Raw genomic sequence first — 23,496 nt, forward strand, 5'->3', positions numbered from 1 at the left:
ACGCTCAAATATTAACCCAACTAATGTCTTTGTATTTCAGCCTACTTTCTCTTTTTATTTTGGATGTGTGGATTGATTAGTTAGACTACCTCTGGAAGAGTTTTGGAAACTTGTTGCCTTTCTTTTTAATTAGGCTTCGACTGTTTTACTCATGTTAAAGCCCAGGTGTATTTATAATGACGTGGCGGAATAAATAGAACTTAAAATATTTGGATTCCTGTTTGTATTCAGCTTCCTCTGTCACCCTCAATCTGACACACACACACTGCAAATGAGTTTAGTTACAGTTATGTTTGCTGTTTACACATGTCAGATAATAAACTGTGAACTGCTCACACTTTGCTTCACACAAACCTTTTCTTTCTGACTACAGCAGTCTGATGGTTGGACCACAGAAGAATAAATTAGCTTTTTCCCCCTCAACCTCAAGGCAAATCATTAACAGTATTAATCATCAGGAACCTAGGGCTGTGTGGGTGTACGACACACTAATCAGGGACTTTTTATCTTTAAATGATTAATTCAGTAGGGAAATAATTTGCAGTCTCACACTCTAACTCTGTAGCTCCTGAAGTAAGATCAACGGGTCCTTCGGGTTGTGTAACAGATCCTTAAAATGAAGAACGGTTAAATTACAGAGTTTCTTTTGTATTTGGTACATTGTGAGAAAAGTGTTTTTTTTTTTTTTTTTTTAGAGTTTTCCCCATCTGTTATTGACTAGATTTATCAGTTCAAGTTTGTTACATAAATAGGATTTAGATGTATAAAAGTAACAATAGTTTCATCCTCTATTGCCTGGTTCTAGTCTGTTCCCCACAGGACCCCCAGCAATTTAACTGGCCTGGCCTGGCCTGGCCTGGCCTGTATATTTGGGACAGATGTGTGATGATAATGCTGACAGTCAAATAATTTAGGGACTCAAAAGAGACAATTTAAAACTAATCAGCAGAGGTTGACATAACCTGACTTGTATGTCTTAGTATGTGTCAAACTCCAAAAACACTGGATACTACAATGTCCATAATGCATTTTATGTTTTGTCAGACCTTCTCTGCTTGGTAAATGTCCACATCTCTCAAAGTCCAGGGCCCCAGTTTATATCAGGCTTTCTGTTCAAATTTTAAAGTCTCAAACTTAAACCAAGATAACTCTAATAACGGCACAAAAACACATTACAACCTGTCATCACGGGTTGAGTGGTACTCCTTGTGACAAGTTATTAAATTCAAATGCATAAAATCATTGGAATGCTCCTTTAGAGAACTGAGGGTTGGTGTAACATTTTTCCTAAAAATGTAAAAATGCTCAAGATCTTCTTACAATTGACAAGCTGGATTAATAAGAAGTAAAACACATTTCATTACAGCTTGGCCTGATATGACCACTTCCTTCTGGTGCCTAACGTTAGCTAACAATAGCTAACTTTAGATAAATATTGATGTGAAGGCTCTTCTCTATCTGTGTAACTGTTCACCCAATGATGATGTCTGTAAGGTAAGTGACTTAAGAGAATCTTAAATAAAGGGAGATTCAGTGGTCCATTTTCATTTAATTGTGCAGTTCAGCAAAAGTTAGCCTTTAAGATTTAATAGAGAGCATATATGTGATTAAATGTACTTATGTTAAAACTGTCTATTGTCACACATGGAGTTAGTTGTGTATTTTTTGTATTTGGACACATTCACTCAGTACTGTTTAAACTGGATTAATATTAAACCCTTCTTGTAGGTTAACCAGTCATTAGGGTCTATACCAGCGGCCATCACCCCTGCTCCTGGAGAGCTACTGCCCTGCATGTTTTAGGCATTGCCCCACTCTAACACACCTGATTCTAATAATGAACTCGTTATCAAGCAGCTGAAGCTTGTCAACGGGCTTGATAACAAGTTAATAATTAGATTCAGGTGTGTTAGAGTGAGGAGATACCTAAAATATGCAGGGCAGTAGCTTTCCAAGAGCAGGGTTGGAGAACACTGGTCTATACTGTACATTTGTTTCTAGTGCCTGTAACACATATAGTCCAGTCCAGGTGTATATTTACATATAAAGGCATTTTTCTCCTGTGTACATACATAAAAGGCATGTGGTATTCCTCTATTCTATTCTATTCATTCTATATTGGACACACTATGTATACTTTTTAATTACTCTTGTTGCCCCCAAATGTATTGTTAACCTATAGCACCAATTCTTTTACTACTATTTAATACATAAAATGAATGTTTAATATTTTCTACATTTCATTGCAAATTTTTGTGATTTTTTGCACACAATTTCCATCAAGGTTTTCTATCATATATATTTGCATGATCTGTCATATTAATGTGTTTATTCTTCTTATGACTATAGTGTCTTAACGCAAGTACTCACCTGAGAAAGACCTGTAGCTGGTTGAAAAATAGGGAGCTGTGATTCAGTGTGATGGTAGTGTACTCTTTGCATCTAGTTCAAAATGCATCTAAACAGGTTCAGTTTTCCTCTGAGGCGTGAATGATTTTTCTTAGGTTGAGACGTCACGTTGCATACTAATCCTCTGCTTACATATGCATCAAATTAGCAACAGATGGTAAATAATAGCTTATGTCACCTTTAAACAGGAGAATCTTTACACAGCTTGTAAATGTATTCAGTTAATATGATGATAGCTGGCACACAATGAATACACTGCAGCTTGTAGGAGGACTTGGTAATGTAGCCTATAATGTATTGAATTGAAAAATAGAGAAAAAAGAAAATGTGGTGCAGCTGGGGACAATAGCAGCAGAAGCAGGTGGATCTTGCAGACTTCCAACTACATTGTCAAAACACAATATGCTATAGGCGGTGTTTACCATCTTAGTTTAGAGTGTTACAATGGAAAAAGATGGAGATGTTTTGCAGGTATTTGGTCATAAACATAAGTAGTGGGAAAACAGAATTGTTGTGATGATGGCACATTAATGAAAAGCGAAGGTATTATTCATCATCTGGTGTCTGCACCATGTTTTCACTGCACTCCATCCAGTCATCATCAAGATACTTCAAGAAATGTAAAAGTTAATGCTTTAATTTTAAAGGTAAACTATGCAGAAAAACAACATATAGACTAATAATCTCTCTCAATCATCACTTATGACCATTAGAAGTGTGTGGTGGTGTATTTATCTGCAGAGACTGCTCTCTGCCTGTATTATATCTTATTATTTCTCTGTGTTAGGGATGCTTCTGGGTGTCAGCCTTTGGGTAGTGGGTGTGTAGCCCCCAACCAATAACAGCGCACAGGGTGTGAGGTCAGGACTGCTGTGTTTTGATTTGATCCAGTGTTTCCCCTGCTTCTCCATCTCTCCCTCCTCTGCTGTGTGCAGAGTGCTGCTTTGTGCTGCTTCTGCTATCACTGTGTCTGTTGGACCAACGCACACATGCAGAGTGAGAGAGAGAGAGGAAAGAGCCTCATGGTGGCGCTAGAGGAAAAGTCAAAATGATTCATCCTCTGGGGACAATTATTTGAATCTGGACCAAAGTGGTGGGCAGACCAACACTGCCATCCACAGAGAGGCAAACCCCACACTTCTGTGTTGTGTGTATGTGAGTGACTTCTTCTTTTCTGGGTTTTTCAGGAGCTGACTGATTTGTTTACCAAATGACCTAATTGACCCCAAGCCAACATCGTCATATCTCAAATGTGTGCCAATGTGTGAGTGTCTGTTTGTGTATGAGATGACAGCAAACACACACACACACACACACACACACACACACACACACACACACACACACACGAGCTTGAACTTATTGAACCCATCTGCTCCCAGTGAAAAATGTGCCAGGCTTGCAGCATCCCGTGGACGTCATGGCAACCCGTGGGAAAGGCAGCAAGGGCGGTGCTGACTCTTAGTGCGTGTGTGCATGTGTGTGTGTGTGTGTGCGTGTTGTCAATATTGTGTAGTAGTCTGTAGTGGCTGAGCAGGACGATCGGTGGGAGAGCAGTGCAGCAGAAGCAGCAGCGGCGGTGGCAGCAGCATCAGAGGCGGGCCGGGGTGGGAGGCTGGCTGGTAGGATGATGCGTCTGAGCTGCCGATTAGGCTGATCAGACCCGGAGCTACGATGCAGTGACAGTCTTCAGGAAGACACACACAGACACACACACGCACACATACACGCACACACACTCACAGACAGAGCGAGAAAGAGAGAGGGAGGGAGGAGGACGTGGAGTGAGAGAAACAGACGAATGCGCACGGGAGATGATCCGCTCCTAGACTATGGCACCGTCGGGCTCGCGTGGTATCAAGTGGGGCTGCTGGAGAGTTTTGTACTGGATCCCGGTCCTCTTCATCGCCCTCATAGTGGCATGGTCGTACTACGCCTATGTTCTGCAGCTTTGCATAGGTAAGAAACCAGCTGTCTGGGTAGTATGAGGAGGAGGTGTGTGTGTCTGTGTGAGGGGAAAATGCCTCTTTTTTTTTTTGGTGATGGGGTGGAGGAGACATGCGTCTTTGTGAGCAGTTTGTGGTCCATGCTGATTTTTTTTTTTTGGATGCAGAAGACTGGCTTGTTGTTTACGCAGTGTGTGGACAGTGTCAGTCACATGACAATAACAGTTCAACCAGGAACTGTCAGCATGTAGACTAATGTTACAAGGAAGTGTAATATTTAAATAGTATTTATGCTGTTATTAATTTATAATAGCATCCTGCACATGAAGTATAAGGGTTTACCTACAGCATTTGACTGTAGCCTACCAGGAGAGAGGGGGGGTATGGGGTGTGGGGAGGCATTATTTCAGTGGTTCAGCCAACCATTAGGATTTTAATAATAAACAAAAGTCCAATATATATTGTAGCAACTTTTAAAGTGATCTGTCTCACCACGAAAACTGAGTTTGTCTTGGTTGATTAACACCGTCTACCCCCCATTAGTAGAACTATCATCTATCATCATAGACATCTTTTAATAAATGTTAACAAAAACTTAACAGTCCCATAGAATATAAATGAAAGATGCCGAATATTTCATTGATGAGTACACAACACACCACAATATGACTGTACCCCAAAATCTAACACACATGACATTTCAATGCCTGGATTCTAGTTGTTTCTGTGAATTGCTGCAAACCTCTTTTCTTTAGCTTTCTATAAAAAAATAGCTTAGATTTCTATTTGCACCATCAATCACATAACAGCTCTTTCCCATTTTAGATGTGTCTTTTCGCAGCATTGGAGCTGAATGCTAATGCTAAAAGTCAGTAAATTAAGCTGAGCTCAGGCCACAGGAATTTAAAAATCCTATAACTGATTTTGAAATCAGGTTGCATCACACACACATTAGGAATAACTTCACAGATGTTCTTCTCTGTAATCTCAAACGTGCAAACACAGCAAGATTTGAAAATTATGGAGCATCACAAACTGCAGGATATTGCACCAGCTCACTCATGGGGAAGCAGATGTGAACAAAATGGAGACCAACATAGTACAAAAACTTGTTTTAGTAATGCTCTTCTCTTTGTCTGTGCGGTTAGCCTATGATAAGTCAAGTTCTTGCCACATACTGACAAGCCTTTTATGCTTCTAAGATGTCCAATGCACTTGTACAGCTTGTTGTTTCATTGTGGTAGCAATTTCAAAAGTCTCTCTCATTTACTTCCGTTTTCTTGCAGACTCATCTCTCTCACTGGCTATCATGGTCCACATTACCAACTAATCTGAGCCGAACATCAGTATGGACCTAGGATGTAGACTAGATTTCTCCTCCGATTGTCGGAAGGGGTGGATTATAGGAAAAATTAGCCCAAAACTCCCAAAAGGGTGGCTACATCCATAACTTTTGCTATTTTTACGCCTAGCATGCTAACTACTTTGGCATTTTCGAACGCCCTAAACAAAGACTTGTAGTCTGGATTATGTGGAAATGGAGAATTTTGAAAATGATGACACCCGTATTTGCTGCCTGATTGAGTCTTATCAGTCACGTAGTGTATTTCCCTGTGTGGTCACACCCCTATCGTGACCTTTTTGCAGACAAAAATGAAGAGTGTCGGTCTAAACTACCCGTGGTTAATTTAACATGGATAACAAATTGCAGGCGTTGCTGACCTTGTTATCTATGCTAGCAGCTGTTGTGCAGTTTTTAATCTCTGGTCTTACTTCACGCCATTGCTCGTCTTCCTCCGTAGTATTTTTCTGCAACTAAGCAACCAGCTACAAACCAGCTTCCTGTTTACTCTAGTATGTGCATCCCCAGGTTACCTGAATGGTCATATTACTTGCATATTCAGGTATGTTAGTATGGATGTATTGGTGTGGACGTAGCCTGAGCCTAGCTTTATTAGTCTTTTTGCCACTCTTGATATAACTGCAGTGACTTCCTCCTACTTTCACATCCCTTGCATAGCCTCCATTGTGAAGCAGCTTTTACAACATTTTTATGGCAGGAGGTACAGTAAGGGATTAGGCCATGTGGCTCACTCATCTACACTGTGAGATGACTACCACTGTATCAGCACTATCTTAAAGACTTACTGTAATAGCTTCATGTAGTTGCTGAGCTTCATTATCTGAACCACAACACCACCAGTATTATCTTTTGGCAAGAAGTCTGACAGTAATGGATTTCAGTCAGGCCTGCCTTTCTCCTTGCTCTCTCTGGCTACTGAACGCCGGGCAGTGTGGTTACAGACAGCGAGCCTCCTCGGTGAACGGTGAACACAGAGTTGACCTGAATAGTGAGTAATGGTTTCTAGGATGTCTCAGAGGAATCTCGGCAGCCTACACTGTGCTCCGCTTGGCAGCTTTTCAGACCACTAGGAAAGAAAATCTCTTGTCAAAAAGGGGGACGAAATGGCGACGGTTTAATGAGACCAAACAGAAACAAACACAGTTATGTCCCCAAGCACGAAAGTATGCACTTTTATGTCGGTCTTTTACATCCATATAGACCTCTCTGTGAGAGCTGAGAGTGCTGCAAGAGATGTAGTGCAAGTGGGTTCACCAGAGAGGCGTTTGTCCCAGGATGAACCTCTTCTAGAGTTACAGGACACCATGTCCGGTGCCTTCCCGGGATATAGGTCATCCTTCATAACTGCAGGGTAACAAAAACAAAATCACTGTTAGATCAGCCTTTTTAACTGTGTTGTTTTGCATCCGGTGGAACAAGAGATAAATTGTGATGCATTCAAGTCACACGGGACAGACAGATGAAAACAGCAGCAGCAGGGCAGGACATGTGCTCTGCAGACAGACACAAGGACAGCTGTGTGAAAGTATCATCAGCTGATACCGCTCGTTCGGCAGCTCAGTTAATCCCATTGTCTGCCTTACATAATTCACCCCAAGCAATCTGTGGTTGACCCACTTTCTTTTAAAGCACCAAACATCAGCCTTCAAACAGTTGACTCTCTTTCTAAGATGGGATAATTGTTTATTTTCGGAGAGTCTGTGCATAGTTGGAAATGTAACTTGTTTGAGCGAGAATGCAAAAGAGGGAAGGCTGATGTACGGCAGTGAGCATGCTGCTTCAATAGACACATTAATATACATCCACACACACGTGCGCATATACACACACAGACACACACTTACACACACATACACACACACACACACACACCTACAGTATATGCTTCACTGTGAGACTCTGGGGCTTTCTGGCAAGACAGCGTGCACACGATTTTTGGCTGCATGCCTCGATTCACCTCCTTGGCTCACCTTTCCTCAGTTCCTGCTGTGTGTGTGTGTGTGTGTGTGTGTGTGTGTGTGTGTGTGCCTGGTAATTGCTGGAAATGGATGATTCTGTATACTCAGCTAATCATTCCTCAGGTATTGGGACAAAAATAAAACTGTCATCTCATCTTCCAACAGGTCTCCACTTGTCTCTTTTACACATTTTTATACTTTGAAGCCTGTGGGTCCAGGTCTGTATAGGTGTGTTTTTGTGAAGGTTTTTTTGGGGTGCTCATCAAGTGTGTGGGTGCTGATGTCAGCCTGCAATCAGCAGCTTCAGTCTGCCAGTCCCCTCTTTGGTGGGAGCAGTAGCAGCTGTCAGCATTCGCACACACGCACGGACACATGCACACACGGACACACGCACACACGCATGCATGCACGCACGCACTCACACACACACACACGCACGTGCGCACACACCCTGCAGGATGTTCCTCTATTCTTTTGTGAATGCACAGTAATGCTTATCTATACGAGAGGAACAATGCGTTGAACTGTCTGACTGGGAGCTTGGTGTATATTGATTGTGTGTCACTGGGGTTGTCAAGCTACACACTAGTCAGCATTTTTTCAGTTTTGCCAAATTGAATTTTGACTGTCATCCAAACATGTATCAAGGTAAACAAAAGCAGCATATGTAAAGGAATAATACAAAAAAACCCCTGCAGCCTTTCCACCAAGATGCTCCACACTGTGTTTTTATATTTTTTTATTTGACACAGACCTGACTGTGTCTTTTCATTTTTTGCAGAGTCAATCGAAGACACAGGAGAGAAGGGTGAGTGTTAGAAATCAAATACTGTCAGAAATCAGGAGGAATTATTTAAACTTGTGTCAGATGTTGAGTAGAGTTTAGTCCTGAGGAGGTTCAGCGGGATCTCCCTGCCTTCAGTCTGTGCAGAGGCAGCTCACATCAAAACTCTTTTATCAGCTTTGATCAGCTGGAAGTGTGTTGAACGATCTCATGTATGTTCTAAGGGGTAACCCACAGATTGCCCACATGTGCAGATAGATCATGTGGAGTCCTACTCTGCATGTTCAAACATCTGTGGCCCTGGAGGAGCTTCATAAAGTCAGAAAAAAATGATCCCTCTCACCATTAATTTCTCTCTTGCAAGACACCCACCTTAATGAAAATGTACACCTTTAAAAAAAAAAAGAAAAAAAGCTTGCACTCTATGTGGCAAAACCATGTCTCATTTTTGGTATCTATTAAGACAAACTAATCCATTTAAACAGTTTTTCATCTGCCTCTGCTTCAGAAAAATAAATTAGTCACCAATGCTGAGCCTGCGAGTGTATTTATGATCAAAATCTTGTGTGTCTTTTATGGTCATAGATAGATCTGTAGACTGCTAATGCAACTGGTGTCCTGCTCTGCTGCTTTATTCATTTGGTCCTATTTCTTTGCCAGTTTTTTAACCGTTTTTTCACACTGGCCTACAAAAGACAATGCATAAAATGTCCCTGATGACAGATGATGATGATTTTGTTTATGTTTTCTGTCTGTTTTCAGTCGTGTACTTGCTGGTGTACCATGTCATTTTTATCATGTTTGTGTGGGCTTACTGGCAAACTATCTTCACCAAGCCCATGAACCCCCTGAAGGAGGTGAGTGTGACTGCGACGCAGCATTATTGTCGGGCTGGGATGATGAGGCATTGTGGGAAGTGCAGATGTAGGTTACAGCCTCCCCGTGTGATTGAAAGCTGCATTTAGACTAATAATACTTTCCAGTGGAAGTGCCTGGAGCTGCACTCTAATGGCTCTGATCCTGACCACAGCACTTCAGCTCTGCAGTGTGAATACACACACAAACACACACACAGACATATCTTACAGAGGACACTTCAGAGAAAAACCATCTTGCATTTCAATTTCAACTGAGGCAAAGCACATGCAGGCAATAATCACCTCATATGAAAGCTTTCTTTTATGAGATGCGATCACTGGATCTCTTGAGGTTTTGTAATAAAAGTAAAAATTTTGTGTGTTGAGCTGTTTGTTATCATCAGACTTATTTGCTTCCAGTATTCAATCATGAATCGCCTGAGTGACTGAAAGTAATATCACAGCTCTGTGCTGCTTTGCTCCCATTTGCCTGCTGGGGCAGAAAACAACAAACAAATGGAGGAAACAGAAATACCCTTCACTACCTACTGAACTGCACTTCATCTTAAAACATATTTCTGCATTACTGACACTAACACGGCATGTATCTGACAAAATATTCATACTAGTTTTGACAAATGCAAAGCTATGATTCATCAGAAATAACTGCTCATAGATGACGATACCGATAAGTCACAGGTGTTGTTTGTTTTTCCCTCATTTTTGCCCAACATAGTTTCACCTGTCCTACTCTGACAAAGAGCTGCTGGAGCGTGAAGATCGGGGAGAGTCTCAGCAGGAGATCTTGAGGAGGATAGCCAAGGATCTGCCCATCTACACCCGCACCAACTCTGGAGGTACAGTACAATACAGTGCACAGTGCTGCTGATGCAGAACAACAGGAGCAGTCTAGACTGACACACAGCTCTCAGAGCTTATTTCACCCCCGTCACCTTGTTAGTCTGTGGTCAAGTGTTAGGAGAGGCTGCTGCTGACAGCCGTGTGACTGAATTGGCTGTGTCTCCTCAGCAATCCGGTTCTGTGACCGCTGCCAGCTGCTGAAGCCTGATCGATGTCACCATTGTTCAGTCTGTGATAAGTATGGCTCTCTGCTCATGCACCTATAGAGAAAGACTCCACCATATATTGCATTCTGGCAGCCAGAGTAAGATTCAATTACACTGATGTCTGACCCTGCTGTGTTACAGATGCATCCTGAAGATGGATCACCACTGCCCCTGGTATGTAGTGAGACTCTTTGATTTGAGCAGGAATAGAATTTGAAAGAAATATACTAGTATACACTGTTCTCACACTGTGTTGAAATTACTTCATCTTCTTTTGATTTAAGGCCCAACAAGTATTCAGGTGACATGATTTTGTGATCAAAAGTATTTAAGCTCAGGATGGAAAAGACTTCAAATTTCAGTTTAGTTATATGTTGATTAGTCGATTGCTAATAGCGTGAAGTTAAGTTTACTGGACAGTTTGATGTAGTCAAAATTCTCATCCTGCCAGCTGACGGATTTTGGCAGCTGTGAGAGACAAATCTGATTCCAGTCAGTGTATTTTTTTTAATAAATATGATCAATTTGTTCTCTGTCTTTGCCATGTTGCTCCAAATCAAGTGTTGAGAGCATGAAAAATTATGATCTGATTATGAGAAATAGTTTTTAATTTATGCAACACTCCATCATGTCATGTTGGTTGTTCAAGCATCAGAAGGGCTTTTTTTGTCAATGGTCTGCACATACCTAATGAACACTACTACAACCTGATTGGCTGAAAATGCCATGTCCTTTCATTAAAATGAAGCAAACCTTCTGAGTGGTGTTTTTATAGTGAATATCTCCTTGCTAGTTGTGGTGCATTTACTGTAGTTTGTTCAAAATACACTGGAAAAATAGAATATGCACACATTTGTAATGAAGCAACATAATAATCATAATTATTATAGGATAAAATGATAAAATGAACTATAGCAAAATATTCTCCCACCAACCTAGCCCATCTCCAATATTTATAGTCCGGCTCAAATGTCAAGTAAAAAGTCTTTACGTCTAGAAAATATGTCTCAACATGTATTGGAGACATTTTCCAACACTAACCTGCATCATTTCCTCTTTACAGGGTGAACAACTGTGTGGGATTCTCCAATTATAAGTTTTTCATGCTGTTCTTGGCATATTCACTACTCTACTGCCTTTTTGTAACTGCTACAGATCTGAAATACTTCATTAAATTTTGGTTGGTAAGCAAGGATTTTGACTATTGCAACACACTATACAACACAAACCTTTTATTACGTTATGCATATCATGTGTGAACGTTCATTGTCAGCCTTAGAGATAGTAGTTTGAACATTGCTTGATGAAAAAGCTAGTAATGTTGATCTTGAGATAAGCCTTTTTCCCCCTGTGTGTTTCATTATAAATGAAGTAAAATCAGAATGTTCGACCTGATTCATATATGTGGTATAATTTTGTTTTTCTACAAGGCTGGAGGTAGAGCACATTTCCGTCTGAGAGAATACTTGGTATGAACCAATCAACCAATCAGTAGTGATGAAATAGAAAGATTGTAATAAACTCCCAGTAGATTAGTAGAAGTGGAAATCTATTAGGTGTTACTTAGCACCCAGTAGACTACACCCACTGAGCCTCAGGTCATACTGGTCCTGTTCATACTCTGTGCTGGTGCAGCTGTGTTCACATCTGGGTTTCTCCTCAGAACGGCCTGCCAGACACTCAGGCGAAGTTCCACATCCTGTTCCTCTTCTTCTCGGCCTCCATGTTCTCAGTGAGCCTCGCTTCGCTCTTCATCTATCACTGCTGGCTCGTCTGCAAGAACAGATCCACTCTTGGTAGGTGGCATGCAGTAATTGTGTGTATATGTGTGCTGTGTTCTGTCTGTTGATGCAGTGTTTCTACACCCAGCTCTCTCATGTTTGTGTATCTTGAATATCTGCTTTCAGTCTGCTGGCTGTTCGCACAGTGTCGTCTTTGCACTAATGATGATGTTTTTCCCACCGTCCTCATCAGCGCAGTGAATTGACAAGCCTCTTTGGGCCAGTATCAGACGGAGTGGTTTCTCATTATGTGCACACAGTGGCACACTTTGTCTCTGTGTTGAGGCGAATGGATTATCCAAAGGAGTATGTTTCAGTGTAATGCAAAGACATAAGGCTCAGAGCTGTAAGCAGCTTAGTAACAGACCCTGCCACGCCGCTCAGGAAGAGAAGTCACACCTGGCAGCACAATCTAAGATCTGCACAACAAAGACACTTTCATTCAGTGTTGTTCTACTGAAGTTGCTCCTCAGCAGGAAGCGTTCATGTGTTGATCTGTTGTGTTCATGTGACTCACTGTTTTCTTCGTCTCTGTCCTCTCAGAGGCTGTGCGTGCCCCAGTGTTTCGTCACGGCACAGATAAGAACGGATTCAGTCTGGGCTTCAGTAAGAATTTCCGCCAGGTGTTTGGTGATGAAGTCAAATACTGGCCCATTCCCATTTTCTCCAGGTAAGCTCCTTTGGTCAGCTCTGACAGATGTAAAATATCTGTCAAATGAGATAGATTAAATGAAACTGAAGATTTAAGTTGTGCAAACTAAAAGCCGAATCAAGTAAAGCAATCCATGTTTAAAAGGTGCCGCATGTAGAATTTAGTTGCATCTAGCAGAGCAGACTTGGCAAAAATGAAATATAATATTCATGTGTGTATGTTTTAATTAGTTTATGACCAGCTGAAAGGATGAGCCCTTTATTACATAGGAAGCCCACCATGTTGCACCACCATTCTACAGAAGCCTAGAACAGACAAATGGACCTTTTCATGAGTTACACAGCCACTGCAGGTTCTCTTGGAAAGGGAGGGGCAGCAGGAGGGGTATTCAGTTGTTGCAATCTGCACCCTCACCACTAGATGCCACTAAATCCTACACACTGGTCCTTTAAAAAATGATTTGTTTCCCAGACAAGTTGTTTGAGAGTTCAGTTCAGGCGCGGATGATTACCCGTAATTTTGAGTCTAGGTCGAAGACTTCTGGCTCTGCTTCATAAGTCAAATGATGCAGCATTGTTTGGGACACATTACACAAATAAACCAGTTAAAATCAAATCCAATCTGTAACCTGTTAAGATACTTTGGCTTAAATGGTAATAAGAAAGAAAGAAAGCAGTTAGAGAATTTACTTTGTAATATTTAAAATAAACAAAGGTTTTACTGATGCTCACACCATCACACATGAAACTGATGAGTGTCATCAGTTTCATTTTAAAAATTTAGTAGAAGTAGATAAATATATGAGAGCAGAGAGTTGAATGGATGAAGAGGGATTGTATATTTGTGTGTGTGTTATCCAAATAATTTCACATTTCACATTTTATGTACATGCATATTTTAACAAAATCTAAATCAGGATGTCAGGATTCCTGCATGATTGAATAAATGAACGTGTTATGTGGAACGGAGTAGGTGGACTCAGATGCAGGAGACTGTAGGCAGAGCGAAGCTGAAGAATAAAATGTCTTTATTCAAGACTCATGCAGACAAAAACAAAGCTGATCCGAGCAAAACAGACTACAGCACAAGACAGAAGAGAGGTGCCAACAAAAGTGAACTGAAAACCAGGACTTATATACAAACTAAACTAATGAAACAACAAGGAACAGGTGGCAAGACATAAGGGCAGGCTGGGAGCTGATTGGCTGGGGAAGACACAGGGAGCAGGGCAAGACTAACGAGACTGAATGGACGGCAGGTGTGAAGAGAAAAGCAAGCACAGGAACACAGGAGGGAAATATGAGCAAACAGAAAACCAAAAACCCAGAAAACACAATATGTTGCATCAAGAAAGCCTTAAATACCAGCAGCCAAAAGGAAACAAAAAAAACACTGCTACACAGCTAAGTAGGCTGCAAGATAATCTGAGAGACATATAAACTCAAAGTCTAAACCCATTCCATTCCATTATCCAAAAACGTTATCCACGTTATCCATAATCTTTCTCTTACCAATGAAAAGTGCAATTCATGAGCAATTACTTACACCCTTATTCAATTCAATACAGTTAGGAGGATTTGCTGACCTTATGCTTGACTTCTCCTGACTTGAGCTACTGTTACACTATGTTTTAGCATTTACATTTATTACATAAACTAGGTTTAACATAATCTAAATCACCACATTGTTATTAAAACTACTTTCTTCTATGACTCCTCAGTTCAGGAGACGGTTGCTCGTTCCCTGCATGCCTGGTGAATCTGGACCCTGAGCAACCGTCATCGCCCACCGACTCCAACCCTGCCAGCAAGGCGTAAGTCCCCTTGTCATCCCCTAGTAGTTTATTAACTCTGTAGGTTTAATGATAAAATCACCCTGCTTTAAGTTGTGCATTTAGATAAGAAGATTACAGGATTCAGGGCTAATTTATTTGAAGAAGGAGGTGCGGGGAATATTACTCTTATAATTCCTGGCTACTCTCCTGTTAATGTGTGTTTGTGTGTCTCCAGTGCAGCAGACGGTCGCCAGTTCCCCTCCAAGCCGCTGAGGGAGAGTCAGAGTCGGCTGCTCACGAGCACCCCCTCCTGGTGTGAGAGTGACAGTGCAGCAGACAAGGACAAGAAGGGTAAGATAATGATATCCTCCCTATAATGGTTTTCCCCCAAAAGCTGCTTCCTTACATAACGTCTGTTTCTGTGAAGCTTCTCAGTGATCCAGATCATGGTTACTCATGGAGGGTTGAATGGAGGGGAACTGGATGGTTGTAGATACTTGTTTCGCCTCTCATTCAAAGGGATTCTTCAGTTCTGATTGGAGTGGAGTCCCAATTACTTAAGCTCTGGGGTCATTGATATGATTTGGTTTGTTAGTAATGTTGTATTGACAGTATTGGAGTCACCTGAGGCCAAATGTGAGTGTTTGTTAAGTTTTTTAAGAAGAAAGGGCAAGGATGTAGTAGACCATAGACCTCTTATTGTGTTAAAGGATTGTTTCTATACTTTGACTTTACTTTTACTCCTTCTGTCCTTCCTAGATGTAATCTGATATATTTTATTTGTTGCGTGTTCAGGTGCAAGTAACCCGGGGATGACCATAGAAAACGAGGCGTAACCAGAGATAGAGTCGACACCTTCTATCCAGAAAAGTAAGTTTACAGTCATGTAGAAATGATCCACATGTCAAGATATAAAAGCAATGTCATGTACCAGTACTTCTTTTTTTTCCATTCAACAGGTCTATGCTGCCCCTTCTTCAGTGTTCGTGCCTACCAGAATGTAACGTGGTGGTGACATCATCGATATTTGTTGTTTCCCATAATGCACCCTGCTTCTGAGAGGTTCACATGACTGACACATTACATCTAAACCTGAGAAAAACTGGTAATTATTATCACCTGTGTTATTATGAGCAGGATTGTCCGCTGCTATCTGAAAGTGATTGAGCCTCCGAACAAGAGGATTCAAGTTATAACTGCATTCCAGCAATCAGATCTCCTTTCATTTGTATATGAATAAGCACAGAGCAGCGATGGAAGAGGGGATGTTTTGCACTTTGTATACTAGGAAATCAATCGGGGCTGCTTTTGTATGTCACAGAAACTCTCAGAATGATCTACAACAGTTGTACTAGTAGTGGTGTTAACGTGATGTATTTGACATTCCCTGCACTCATTTTATTCCAGTGAAGGTTTTTTTTTTTTTTTTTTTTTGGAGGAGGGGTGTGGGCAGGTTTTCAACCCCACAATGTTGAGTGTCGTGGGACTTTATGCATGCTTTCATCTCAGGATGTCAACACAAACACACCTTGTTGTTGTGAACTGTACCACAAGATGTTCTCCCCCTTTTTTGCTTGGAAACCAACCAACGTGTAGTAACATAGTAATTACATTGGAACAAGGGCTCTTCTGACTCGTCGCGGCATGAGCGAGGATGTTGTCGCCACACAAGAAACACCTGAAATCTGGTGCTGCAACATCTGGTGGTCTAAACTGCCGGCCAAAAAGCTTCCTGACTGTTTTATCTCCGGAGGGCTGGCCTCCGCGTGATGCTGCACATCCCTGTCACCATCAACAACAAAAAAAAAAAGCAGATACTGTTGAGTGTTTTTTTTCTAAAACTCACAAATATGATGTTGTGGATGTATTGCCGAGCAAAAAAGAAAAAAAAAGAGATACCTGCTCCAGCTGCTTTGTACAGTATATTTTCACCTTCTGAGGATTCTGTCTTTTCTCATTCGGGCTGGAAAATGATCAAACCATGACTGTAAAAATGATTTGAGAATGTATGCTTGTTTAAAAAAAAGAAAAAAATCGTCATGGTGACAGTCGTGTCAATCTATATTTTTCTATTCTTCTGTCTGTACGACTCAAGAGACAATATGGATGTGTGGGGCAATGTACTGATGTACTGTACAGTTGTAATGCCTTAAAAAGAATAAAAAGAGCTCATCTTCTGTCTTCTCATTCAATATTGTGCCACATATATGAATTGGATACTAGCATCAGTCAATGAAGACAAGCATTTTATGGTAGAAAAGTTTCAAGCCTTTATTTACAAAATAATCTAAAAACAATCCTCTTTTATATTGCATATACTTTTTTTTAAACTCTTTTACAGTGTGAGAGATGTTCCGCAGAAACAAAAAAAAGGATTTCAGTTATCAGTATCTGACGCCGAGGGAGGTTAATAAGTTGTGAACCTACACTTCAACACACACCTATGGAAGTTCTGGATACTATTCAACAACACAGCATTTATTCAAACGTTTTAGTACATGCGGCTCTTCTATGCAGCATGAATGAACTGGAAAGCAATACAAGAAGAAAAGAAGTTGCACAAAAAATTGTCATTCAAAGGCCAGAAACTACAAGTCAAATGAACTCCACCGAAACAAAGATGTTAAAATAATTTTTTTCCCCGATGAGTAAAAGTTTTTTTTTTTTTTATTACAACACTAAAACTACAAAACCTTCATTTTAATTAAAAAAAAAAAGAACATTTACTCTCAACAGAGTAGTTTAAAGTAACCTCAGCTTGTCCTACAGCAGGTAAGTGTTTCTATACTTTTTAATTGTTTCTTCAGGTCTGTTGAATATGACGCCCGGTTGAAATCAGCACAACACTGTATAGAGATGTGGTGCATCTGTGTTCATGTGTGCTGGACTCAATGAGGGCGTTTACAGGTACAAATAATCAATGCTTTCATTAGTTGAAGCATTCCTCCATAAGTATGATATGGTGTGATAGATACATGTTTGTATGCAACTATTCCGATCATTATCATGAATGCAGACAGGAAAACCAATACAACAGAGGACGTGGTGTTCACTTAATTCTACATCCCATCTATAAGCAGCTAGAGGCCTCTAGAGCTTATTTAGGTCTTTACGAACATCATTGTTATATGAAAAAAAAACTCAACAAAAACTAACTGAAAGCTCCCTTTCTCATTATCAGACGAGGAATCCAAGAAACGACTGAGGAAGACCACGACCTGTGGTGTCTCAGTGTTGACTGGGGCATCTAGTGTCAGATAACCAGCACAATAAATTAAAAGTTTAAAAGATAAAGATGCAGCTAATATTAAGGCTGAGCATGGTGAAAGCGGTCTTTGTGGTAGTAAAGGTTTACATGTTCACTATGTAACATGGGAACGTAGAGAAGGCAACAAAGAGGAGAGACACACACCAGAAACATTTTCAGCTTTCCATATAAAATCAGGTTAGAGCTTTAAAGTGCAAAACGTTTCTACAGAACATTTTAGGAAAACTAAAATCCCATCTCTTTCAAGCATGTTAAATGTAACTGAACCAACCAGACAGTCTACGCTGCTTCGTAGGAATAAAACACTAAACCCACACAGGCGCACCGGCGTTATGTGTGAGGACAGCTGTGAGATCCCCCCCCCTCCCCTCCTCCCCCCTATTGACCATCATTATATTCAGTTGTCTAAGGTGAGCAGAACCTATGAGAAACAGCTTGCTAAACGATGCGTGTATGTTTTATGTTCTTCCGCTGTTGTCATCCAGATGTCGATGCTTGGCTTCGGCGCCGCGCTGATTGTGGATGCGTAACCACCGGATGGGAGAGTTACAGAGTGATGTCACGACTGCTGCTTGTTAGCCTCCTCTTCGTAAGCGTTCCCTGTTCCGTTCTGGACGTAGGCGGAGCCGGAGCCGAGCCCGTACAAGTGACCACAGTACTTTGCATCGTCAATATGATCCTCAAAGAACATCTGTGGGGAACGGACATTTACACGTTCATTAAATAGCAAATTCCCATCATGGAAACAATCAGAAGTCATAAGTTTATCCTTAAAAAACATATTGTACCCATTTTCCTACCTCTCTCATCTTGAAGAAAGCCATGCCTGTGAGTAAAGAGTCAGAGCCGGCCTGATGCTGCGGGCCGATCCTCTCCAGTTCCAGCTGTTCAGCCACTTCCTGCAGTCCCCCCTGAAAACAATAACACAGCCATCCACTCAATGTCTACTCTCTGAGTCAAAAGTCCAGCCTGAGGGTCACATATCAGGATGTGAAATAAAACAACAACTGGAATCCTTTTTTAAAGTACCTTCAGGTTTTTGCAGCTCTTCATGAGGTACTTGACGTCATAAATGACCGGAAAGTACAAGCGAAGAATCTCAAAGAAGTCCACCTCCTCCTCAGGCAGGTTAGCGTTGGACAGAATCTTGATCAGGTATCCGAAGTCATAGCCACTGCAAAACACACACACACACACACACACACACACACACAAACACACACGTACGCGCACACACACACACACACACAAATACAAGTTTACTGTGTTATCAAAGTGCACACCCCAGCAGCCTTCTTTAGATTCTGACACATTGTGATTTTGTCAAGAATCAAGAACTGGCTGATTGGATTCCTTTATGTCACGCCTGCACCTGTCAGATACACAACTTAGATACAGATACAGATACAGATAAATGCAAGGCCAAATAATGCCACTGCATCATCCCCAAGAAGACTTTGTGACGTGGAACTGCTTTTTACAACACTCGACTTACACTGATTCACGACAGACCGATTACAAACAAAAGCAAATGAGATTAAAACCGAATACAACAAACAAGGATAAAAAAAAAAAAAAATACAATAAGACAGTAACACGTAAACAAAAGTAACTTCACAATAAAACCTGTTTAAAAAAGTGAATTCAAAAGTACCTGAAAGAGACGACAGTGATGTTTCAAACCTAAGCTTTGTTTATTTTCCAAAGCCTGGGTTATCTTTAGCCTCAGTTTGCCATGGAGACACAGTGGGAAACTGAGTACGAAATGAAGATGTTAAGCAGCAGATTGTAGTTCGCTAGTGACCAATAAGACAATAAATATGTTTGTTAGCGTTGGAACAAAAACTTTAATGCAAATCTTAACAGAATGTGTTGATCTTTTAAAATGTTTATGAGTAAATAATGGGTTCTTGTTCTGCGTAACATCTTACCTCTTTTACACAAAAAAGTTTGGGCAGCAAATCATCATCACAAACAGTTTAGATGAAAGAAATCACGTGTTTAATGTATTGATGTCTGAATAGAAATGTGATATTTCTCACCTTCTTTTATCTGAATTTGATGTTTGTTTGTTACCTAACTGAAGCAGTATGGTTCATGAATATGATGACTCATACCCACTAATTTAAACAAGTTATAAATAATTGCCATATCATACAGAAGGATCTAAATTTCAAAATGTAACTATCATTTCAAACTAAGTATTGTTATGGTGCTACAACTATCACTCATTACCTTTACTGCAAACTGTAAAAACAAGGAGCAAAAATAAACATTAAGCACTTGAACCAATTGAACAAACTTTCAGTCATTTCAAATTTATTTGAGTCATCCTTCCTCAAATGATGTGGACACAGAGGAGATATGAGTCACGTTGCAACGCCGTCATCTACCAGACAGTGGCCTCGATTCAAACGTAACTGGCTGTATTAAAAATAACTGCTGACTTCAAAGGCGGGATACCTGTGGAACGACAGCCACTTGACCCCGTCGCAGAGCACCACTCCCGATGTCATCAGCAGCTCGGCAAAGTACAGCGTCTCGATGCCTTCGTCCTCGTGCTTCTTGAATTGAATCCCTGAAGTGGTCAGGAGCTCAATGGAGTCCTGTGCGTACATATCCTCTCTGAGGAGAAAGAACAGCACCAACGTCTCATTATTATTATTATGAGAAACACAAAAGACAGTCCAGTCAGAATGAGATTGTTAATTAAGTATCATTATTGTATAAAAATAGTCAGAAGTTTGGATTGAAAGTTCAAAATAAACTAAATGTGTCTCATCTGTGCGTACTGTAGGAGTCTTCTCTTGCCAGTGCCACCATAAAGTGAACAAATCAAGCCAATTCTAATTGGACACATAAACAGACCAGACAAGCTGCACTAGACGCTGTGAAGCTAGAACCATTAGCTGCCTGTTAACTGTAAATAATGTCAGGACACATAGGGGTTATGCATCTGAACAAGAAAGCAAGCAAGCAAGAAAACGAAAGAGTGCGAGATGCATGAAAGGTCATCTTACGTGAGGTTAAACTTAAAATTGAACTGCCATGTTGATGTTCCTGGAGGGTATTCCCCTTGTTCATTCATAAATGTGAGGCCCAGCTGGATTATCTTGAGCAAATCCACATTGCAGCGCAGTAACTGGTACTGATAGTCGGCGTTGCTCCTGAACTCTCCAATTGGTCTGGCTACTACACCTGGAAACTCTGTGTCCTGCAAAGAGAAAACTCATCACGCATTAAGGAAATCCAGCTCAGTGTTTTTTCTCATGTCTATGTCAACGTCTCTTTGAGCATCACCCACCATAGCAATGTAGTTGTATTTTCGGATGACATGTCGTATCCTCTTCAGCTCCTCCTCCAAGTTGTTAGCCCACACCTCACATATTCTTTGGCTGTGATCCACAGTAGCTGCGGGCATAGTGCCACTTCAACATGCAAACACAAAGATGCAAAAACAAATGGAAAGAGGGAAAGAAAGAGTAGTTTCAAGAAAACAGCTGCTATACAGTCCTGCCTTGGCATGCAGACTTGTGACAGGTATTGAGGCATGATCCCTGCATATCCAAGAAATCCTGTTAAATCATTCTAATATAAACTACAGGACACACAACCTGATCACAAATCACAAAGATGTCAATGTCAGCTTCAGCACTGGGAAGCTAAGTGAGTCTCAGAGCGAGTTTGAGCTTCATGACACCTGGACTTGTGCACTTTAAAAGCTAAATGAACAAGTTATATGAAGGCAGACACACAGTGGGAGCAGCAGCTGTCTACTCAAAGTAATATATGAAGGACGAGCCCGGCCAGCTGCTGTTAACATGAACATTAGCTCGTCAGCAGCACTTTGGGCCAGCTAGGTTGATTGTAGCGGCTAACAGGCTGCACACTTAGCACTAGTTAACGTGGGCTGGACAGGTGTGTTCAGTTTCAGCACAGCTCTCAGGTAGACACCGGTCTCGACAGATAAACAGGTGTATGCACACCAAGAAAGAGGCGAGTATCTAGCAGCACACACACATACTCTCTCTCTCTCCCTCTCTCTCTCTCTGTGCCACTTTGATACTGCAAAGCTCACTGTAGCTTCGGTAACTTACCGTTCCCCAAACCGGGCGGGTGTGTTTTAAGCGTGTACTATCTGAAAACGGTTAGTTTGACCTACGCTATTGTGTCAGGGGGGTTTCCGCTAACTTTTAAATAGTTTATATTCAGTATTGTATCGATGTCAACCTGCGGCTGCCATCATAGCCGAGCCTACCACACGACGTCATCACGTAAAGCAGGAAAACGTCATGTGCGTATGTATGCGTGCGGCACCAACGTGCTGTCTGCTGCTTCTATTTCAATACTTTTGATAATAATAAATAAAAAAAAAAATTTAATTCAGAGAAAATGTTTGAATTTCATTTTTTGTCCAAACAAACTGCCACATTTTTAGAAATGATCAAAAAGTAAATGTAATCTTCATGAGAAACATTGGAGCATTTTTCTGGAACATTACATTTGAACACTATGACATTTGTTTTCACTAATAATAGTTACAAACAAAGAAGGATTCATTGTTGATGGAGTAAAATTGCCTTTGTAAGCAGTTGAACCAGAAAGCATACAGTGGTCGGAACCAGAGCGGCTCTGTTGGTGCTGGCAGGGCTTTAGGGCCTGGCTCCAGGCCAGTACAGCTGGACAGATGTTCATTGAGACAGGATTCACTTCCATTGAGTGAATCCGTTTTCATAATGCCATAAAATCTGGTACTAGCTAACTTACTCATACTGCTCAACACTTAAGAGTCTTTTGTAGTTTGCAGCTCATTATACATATGCATGAATGATTCTGTATAATGATAAAAAGTGAAAGGGAGGGACATACTTTGAATGTCAAAAATGTGTGGTGGGTCATTCTCAAGATGCCAGATTGTGCAACTCACTTATCAACAGTGGTAGATTCAGATCCTTTACTAAAAGAAAAAAAAAATACTCCATTACAAGTAAAGGGCCTTCATGAAAAATCCTAAGGTAAAGTAAGCTGGATGTAGTTTTGGTCCCTCTGACTGATACATTATTATATATGACAACATTAGATTATCAGTACTGAAGCATCAGTGTGTAAGCAGCATGTTATTGTTGTAGCTGCTGGAGGTGGAGCTATTTATAACTTAGTTCGGTGATTCCCAACCTAGGGGCAGGCCCCTCTGAAGGGTCACCAGATAAATCTGAGGGGTCATGAGATGATTAATGGGAGAGGAAAGACAATATTTCCAATATATTCCAATATTAAATATTTCCCTCTGAAATGTAGTGGAATGGAAGTATAAAGAAGCATCAAATGGAAATACTCAAGTAAAGTACTAGCATGTACTTAAGTACAGCACCTGATAAATATATTTAGTTACTTTCCACCACTGCTCGTCAGAGTTTGTTTGACAAATATCTGAAAAGCCTAGACTTTACTGACTGTACTGCACTGGAAAAACTAATTCTGCTACTCTTTAACATTTTAAAAGTGTGTTGTCACTTCACTGTAGCAGTAACTGGCCTGCAGATAGCATTGGTTTTATCTTCCTGGCGTATGTGATATAAGTGAGATTTCTGTCACCACCCCAGTACAATGAAGGCGAATGACATTTTGTTTGTGGTT

General features: G+C 40.9%; 2 protein-coding genes across 3 annotated transcripts; one reads left to right on the forward strand and one right to left on the reverse strand.

Moving 5' to 3' along the window:
- Positions 1-4,040: 4,040 nt before the first annotated feature.
- On the forward strand, positions 4,041-16,729 carry zdhhc2 (zinc finger DHHC-type palmitoyltransferase 2). Its single transcript, XM_053324373.1, has 13 exons — positions 4,041-4,368; positions 8,458-8,484; positions 9,223-9,317; positions 10,054-10,174; positions 10,347-10,416; positions 10,526-10,558; positions 11,448-11,568; positions 12,048-12,180; positions 12,709-12,835; positions 14,538-14,630; positions 14,827-14,942; positions 15,387-15,461; positions 15,551-16,729. Exons 1-12 carry the CDS (start codon positions 4,242-4,244, stop codon positions 15,425-15,427), a joined length of 1,104 nt encoding a protein of 367 aa, XP_053180348.1. The 5' UTR covers positions 4,041-4,241; the 3' UTR covers positions 15,428-15,461; positions 15,551-16,729.
- Positions 16,730-16,842: 113 nt separating this feature from the next.
- cnot7 (CCR4-NOT transcription complex, subunit 7) lies at positions 16,843-22,111 on the reverse strand. 2 transcript variants are annotated; one of them, XM_053324379.1, is made up of 7 exons: positions 21,957-22,111; positions 21,164-21,287; positions 20,880-21,073; positions 20,323-20,484; positions 18,889-19,033; positions 18,660-18,770; positions 16,843-18,550 (listed from the first exon to the last, which is right to left on the reverse strand). In XM_053324379.1, exons 2-7 carry the CDS (start codon positions 21,278-21,280, stop codon positions 18,419-18,421), a joined length of 861 nt encoding a protein of 286 aa, XP_053180354.1. In that variant the 5' UTR covers positions 21,281-21,287; positions 21,957-22,111; the 3' UTR covers positions 16,843-18,418. The 2 variants fall into 2 exon arrangements, with proteins under 2 accessions (XP_053180354.1, XP_053180353.1); XM_053324378.1 differs by having other exon boundaries at positions 21,164-22,111.
- Positions 22,112-23,496: the final 1,385 nt, after the last annotated feature.

Source organism: Scomber japonicus, chromosome 8, assembly GCF_027409825.1.
Source record: "Scomber japonicus isolate fScoJap1 chromosome 8, fScoJap1.pri, whole genome shotgun sequence".
NCBI lineage: Eukaryota > Metazoa > Chordata > Actinopteri > Scombriformes > Scombridae > Scomber > Scomber japonicus.